Genomic DNA, 6,585 nt, shown 5'->3' with positions numbered 1-6,585 from the left:
TGTAGGGAACAGCGACTTCCAAATTCTGCTTCATTAGGTCTTTAGGAGTATGGTAAGCAGTCTGTAGAATAATAATGTTAACATATTTAAACTTGCCTGGTCTCTTTAGCTTTATGGTGGAGTAAGTAACTTCCATGCCACCCCTCAGCAGGATGGAATCACTGATACAATGTGTGAGGTGCTTTCCTTTCCACAGAACTGGATGGACATGGATGCAATTGAGTGTTGTATCAGTGGTGAACTGAGTCAGCTAAACAGCGGCTATTTGATTTAATAATTGTATTGGGATCCCCAGTAAAATCCTAAATCTTCAAAATGAAGGAAGCGTAGTTGTTTAATCTTGTGCTGAAAAATTAATTTCCTAGTGACATCCTCCTGTCAGTTTTTAATATCAATCTGATACTTCAATGAAATGTTATTTTTACAGGTGACTAGAGCTAGTTGGATTCAACGCAGACATGCACTCTGTTTTGAGTGGAGGTGTTTGACAGATGACCTTCAGAGGTCTCTTCCAACTTAAATTATTCTGTAACAAATCACTGAGAATTTCTGATGTTACACATCATCTTATGTCATATTGTTTCTCTTTAGAAAGGAATTTATGATGAAGCATTAAGCAGTTTCTTTAGGAACGTAGATACAAGGTAAGTCTTCTTATCAAGGAGCTCATGAGTTTTAACGCAGTAGATCAAAAATTCTAGTATTTCCTCTTAGCCTAAGTTACAGTTTTCTTTGTTTCAGGGCATATTTAGTTTGTGCTAGAAAAATATTTTGCCTCTTTTATTCTCAGAATACTACCTTTACCTTTCCATTTTAACTGTACTCTACTTCAGTAGTTAAAGGTATTGAAAGCATTTGGGGTTGTCTTCCTTTCCTTCTGTCCCAGAAATGGACAGTCAGGATCTGATAGCTTTTGCTGTTATGAGTCATGATGAGGCTGCAAGCGCTCTGAATACCAATTTAGCAGCATTTATTGAAGAGTTGTAAGAGGAGTTGTATACAAGGTAGTCAGAAAAGATCGTGTCAGTTTTTAAATACCTTTTATCTGACTAGTTTGTTGCACAAACAGTGGTGGCTATGATTTTTTTATTTTAAGTTACCCAGTTCATACCATAAGAGTATTCAGTCATCTCTAGGCTAGAGTAATTGGCTGAATACTGGAGGCTGCTGTGAGCTGCCCAGCTAATGAGAAGTGTCTGGAGAGCTTCTTTGAGTGAAAAGGTGGAAGATCCTTCAGGAATCCAGTGCAGCCCCATACTCTCCTCCCCTTGTTCCTGATGGGACTGAGCATGGTCAGAACATTTGGTGCTGTATATTCAGATGATGTTTATGGAATATTATTGGGGTTGAATGGAGAATAGCCTAAGAGATACTTGAAATTTAGGCTTGACCAGCCCCCAGATTGGGTAAATAATTGAGGGGAAAATTAGATCCGTCTTCCTGTATCCCTGTGTTGAATATAGTTTGACCAGACTGGAGTATCTCATCCTTTGACTGCAGAAGCACCAGCTTTTCCCCATTCATTGTGGGGGGGAAAAAAAATGTGATTGTATACAATGCATAGTCCCTTAGTTTGTCTCAGTACAACCAATCCTGGAAAAAAAGGAAAATTAAGCTATGTCAGCCCAGTGTGATTTCTGAACTGGTAAATCTTAATGGCAAAATAAGTCAAGCAAGTGCTGTGCTAGTGCAGTTATATAGCTTTCATGCCTTGAGCAGTAGTACAGTCCTGTACTACCCCCATTGAAAAGCTAGTAGTGCTATTTGGTGTGCTGTGTTCCGTTATATGATGCAGGTATACCACATGCTGGAAAAAAGATAATCCTTTCAAGTTTTGGCAATGCTTGTAGAATTACCACAGAGCAGAAGCTGTATCTGAGAGTAAACTTTCAAGGCTTATCTTTTCAGCTTCCTGAAGTACTGCTTAGGATACTTCTGATTGAGGCCATGTCCTGTAATTGCATTACTTTATGGAATTAGGAGGTCTTTCTTAGCAGCATGCTCTGGGTGTTTCTGTTTGTTTGCATTGTAGCAGTCCTCTGAACAGGGAAGATTATGAAGGGAATTTGGTTCTAATATATGTTGTCTTATTTTCTGTTGTGATTCTGAGCTTGGATATTTATTTTTTTTCAGAAGTGGTGGTGATGATCCTGATATTTACAAAGGAAGAATCTGCTCTTTAAAAGCACGAGTAAGGCAATCTGTAAAGGTCATTCTTCTTACATTGCATATTTATGTCCACCTCTGTAGGAATTTTCATGAGGTCCTTATAGTTGCATATGGTTTTAAATACAACTTTGGTAAAATTTCTAATAGTAACTTTTATGGTTCAGTGGAGTAATGCAGTTTGCTGCCAGTCTTGCTGAGCCATTTAAATCATAATTTTAATAAAATGATTGCAGATATTACCAACCAAGCTTTTAATTGAATTTTCTGTGGAGTGGGTTTCTTTTAGCCACTTTAAGTGAATAAGAAGCAAGTAAAACTTGAAACATAAAGATGCTTTCATTTCTTTACTCCTAAGTATGGGGGCAAAATATTATAAAATTTTAACAAAATTGCGTTATCTGAAAAACTGTCCTACTGAACAGCTTCTCGCAAATCAGCAAAGGTGAATCTAGTTGGTCTCCTAGTTAACAACTGAAAAAAAAAGTTTCTTTGGAGCACAGTAGAAACAACATACTTTTAGTATTGTAAATAATTTTGTATTTCTGTGTGTGTTTATTTCTAAGAGTGGTTTGCTTACTGACTGAATTTTAATTCTTTCCTTTCTCAAAGGCACTGTTGATTGACATGGAGGAGGGTGTGGTAAATGAAATTCTGCAGGGACCATTGAGGGATGTGTTTGATAGCAAACAGCTTATCACAGATGTTTCTGGTTCAGGAAATAACTGGTGAGAACCTCTTCAGAAAGCATTTCTTAGCAACTAATTAGGTGCCATTTCAAAAGGGAAATGATAACTGTAGCTTTCTGGTTTGTTCTACGGCACCTGGAGTGCTGCAGCATATTACTAGTAAACTTTGGAGTCACTGTTGCCTAGAGGAGGGCTTTGAAAAGCCTGGTACAGAATTATAATTCTGCTGGTATAAAATTTTGTCTATTTTTTCCTTCTTTTTTGATTTTTCTTTTTCAAAAGAGCATGCTTTTTATTTTTGTTTATTTGATATTCAGCTGCTTCTATTGCTCAGTTGAAGCCATAATCTAGTTTGAGACTCTGCAACTAGTGTGGAAATTAGATATACGAACAAATGCACTTCTGATCTCTAAGCACCACAGAGTTTGGCTTGTGCATATAAACTACATTACCAAAAAGAGAAATTCAGAAAAAGGTTGATTAAAATAATGAATTCCAAATTTTCACTGAGACCTTAATGTGCCTCTGATAATATTCAGTGCACTACAGAATGGAAAGCAAATCATCAGCGAATGTACCGAAAGAAAGTGCAATACAGGGAATAAAGTATCCCATAATTTCACCAGCTAGCAGGCAAATGTCTTGAAAATGAGCTGTTTGGGTTGTTTTTTTTAATTACTGGTAGCAACTGACTTGCATAGTACTCAATTGAAGATCAGTACACATTGCGTAGGGATGTTCTTATTGTCAAGGAGTGTATAACTTATATTTCATAACTACATTTTGATCATTCAGTGTGGGAGTTTTATTTTGTGCCATTAAGGAAATAAAGTGCGCACTCCAAAGCTGTGAACTTAGTGTGCTTGCATCCTCAAAATTAAAACCATATCTTGACTCCTGTGTTCACATGATGTAGTCACAGCTTGGCAGCTCAGAAAGTAGGGGTTGCACCCAGCTCTGGACTCTGAACTGTAAAATGTCAAATAGGAGGAGTTAAAATGAAAAACGGGAAGATTGATTGTTGGATTTTCTTTTAAAGTACTTCTCATATCTTCAGGGCTGTAGGTCATAAGCTATATGGCTATCAGTACCGGGAAAACATTGTGGAAAAGCTGAGGAAAACTGCAGAACATTGTGACTGTTTACAGTGTTTTTTTATAATTCATTCTATGGGAGGTGGTAAGTAATTTTTTTTATGGTTCATATGATTGCACCAGACACAGATGAAAAAGAAAAACCTGAATCTTGAAAAGAAGATCAATGTAATAATCTGCATCATTAAGAATGCAGAATAAAAAATCTAACACAGTCCAATTAAGTGGACCTGTAATTATTTATTATTTGTTTTGTTAGAGCACTGAGGAGCCCTAATCATGAGTTAAAGTAAGTGCTACCCAGAACAAAAGTACAGCTTAAATTTTAAGTACAAGGCAATGATTGAATCAAGACAGGTACCAAATACAAGGGAACACTGGGGTATTACTGATCAGAAGAAGGGACAGTGGCCTCAGAACACTGACATCATGCTGTAATCAAGCTATTTTTGATTGTGCAGGAGGAGTTTGCCAAAAGGCTTTGAAGAAGACTTATAATGTTGCTTAACTTTAGAAAAACTTTTTTTCTGTTTTCCTTCCACATAATTCTCTGGAATCCAGTCTAGCTAGTTTGTGAATAAATCAGAAGGGAGAATCCTTTGCAGTGACAATTTTGTCATTACTATATTGCCCTTAAGCCTTCCTCCCCTAGAAACATGGGGGGAGCATGTATTATAACTAATTATGATGTGGAAAAAGATACAGAAAATAGCTCTAAATGTGAAGCAGTAGTTTTGTCAAGGGCTTTTTTTGTGGCCACTTGCTTAATTTGAGAGACCCTGCAGACACTGTTTACATAATTGCAGAAAGTTGCTGTCTTGTTCATAGACCAGATTGTCTGCTGCTGAGAATGTTAGCTGTCCAAGACAGAAAGAGCCCAGTTCAGTTCTCTGATTTGAACTCAGTGCTATGTGTTTAGTGCTAACGAGAAAAAAGTGTGTGTGCTGGGGGAAAGGGGTTATTCTGTTTTGACTAGAAAACAAGAAAAATTTATAAAACCCTGAAAGGAAAGTAAATAATTGTTTGGAGCAGTTCAATGTTTTTAAGTGTTTTATTTCAAAATTACAATTAAAGACTTTAAAATAAGAAATAAAAATACTATGTCAGAAAAATGTTGGTTATGTAATAGGACTTTTTGGTTTGGAGGAATTTTTTAGATTGTATACTTCATCCTATCTGGTATACTATGGGAAATACTTTATCACTTAATTATTTTCCTGTCTGGGAAAACCTTCCTGACTTAAGTTACATCTGAGTACCCTCTACTGTCAGCCAAATGCTTCATAAAATGCTCATAAATATATATAATTTAAAAGTTGTATGTTTCCAGCATATGAGACTTAAGAGGCTTATGGCTAACGTGAGGAACCTTTTATCTTCTCTCATTTTGTCTTCATTCGTAATTAGGGACAGGATCTGGTCTTGGAACTTTTGTACTAAATTTGCTTGAGGATGAATTCCCAGAAGTATATAGATTTGTTACTTCAGTTTATCCCTCTGGTGAAGATGATGTTATTACTTCCCCATATAACAGTGTTCTGGCTATGAAGGAGCTTAATGAACACGCAGACTGTGTACTACCAATAGAGAATGAAGTAAGAAATAATATTCTATATCTGTCAATTTCTTTTTTTATTGGACTGCACATAGAAAGTTTTCTTCCTTCTGTGTATTGATTTGACTGCCAAGTCTTAAAAAGCATAATTTCATTTATTTTAAATAGTAATTGAACTCCTAAGTCATATGCAGGCTTTTGAAATTAATATAGATATCACTAAGAAGTTGCTCTGCACCTTCAAAGTAGTCTAGAATGATTCTTTTCATGTCTATTTCAAGGTAAACTGTGAAAAGCTTCTATTTACTGAGGCTGAGAGTCTTATATTCTTTTAGCAGTTGATTTGTGTGTAGTGTTAGTAGAGCCCTGCAACGGAAGTGGCTAACTGCTCCAAATTCCAACAGATGTGACTTTACTAATTATTGATATGGTCATCATAGGCATACCTGACCACACAAACCACTAGACTCATTTGAATCTAACTTTGACTCTTACTGTTTGCTTATGAATACCTGACCACACAAACCACTAGACTCATCTGAATCTAACTTTGATGACTCTTACTGTTTGCTTATGCAAAAAGCAAGAGAAAGTGAAATATATTTAGAGAATATATTTTTTGCTTTCACAGGAATTATGATAATTTAAAATGCAATTTTAAAATATGAGGATTTTGAATAGTTGCATAAAATTCAAACTTCTGAGTCAAGCTGTGTACATTTGTGACATGTAAGGAATAGACTTTTAGAACCACTTCAGTCAATTGAAACTGGGCAAAAGTTGGACTTACATGTATCAAAGGTATAATCTTTGAATTGTTAGTATCGTGTCTTAGCTTTTTCTTTAAGATTAATTGAAATAAGATGGTACTGAATTTGAAAGCTCTGTGCTCAAGACTTCCTGTATGCACTCTTTTTTTTTTCCTCTTTCAAAGTCTCTGTTTGATATAGTTAATAAAATTCAGCACATGATCAATTCTGGGAAGCTAGGGTCAACTGTGAAGCAAAACAGCTTGGTAACATCAAGTGCAGGCAGTGCAAAAGTTGTGCAAGAGAAGCCATTTGATGCAATGAATAATATC

The 6,585-nt window shown here is 36.0% G+C and overlaps 1 protein-coding gene across 1 annotated transcript in view; it reads left to right on the top strand.

Moving 5' to 3' along the window:
• Window positions 1-591: 591 nt before the first annotated feature.
• The window catches only part of TUBE1 (tubulin, epsilon 1), a gene marked incomplete at its 5' end in the record, with an annotated part of 11,003 nt that continues 5,009 nt past the window's right edge, over window positions 592-6,585 (top strand). The window contains 6 exons of the mRNA XM_010076375.1: window positions 592-644; window positions 2,134-2,191; window positions 2,779-2,894; window positions 3,913-4,034; window positions 5,357-5,544; window positions 6,439-6,585. The exon at window positions 6,439-6,585 is cut by the window's right edge and continues 56 nt beyond it. Coding sequence (XP_010074677.1) covers window positions 592-644; window positions 2,134-2,191; window positions 2,779-2,894; window positions 3,913-4,034; window positions 5,357-5,544; window positions 6,439-6,585 — 684 coding nt within the window. The remainder of the gene's footprint in view (window positions 645-2,133; window positions 2,192-2,778; window positions 2,895-3,912; window positions 4,035-5,356; window positions 5,545-6,438) is intronic.

Source organism: Pterocles gutturalis, unplaced genomic scaffold (genome assembly GCF_000699245.1).
Source record: "Pterocles gutturalis isolate BGI_N339 unplaced genomic scaffold, ASM69924v1 scaffold25813, whole genome shotgun sequence".
In the NCBI taxonomy this organism is placed as follows: domain Eukaryota; kingdom Metazoa; phylum Chordata; class Aves; order Pterocliformes; family Pteroclidae; genus Pterocles; species Pterocles gutturalis.
This window is presented reverse-complemented; position numbering and strand designations above follow the sequence as displayed.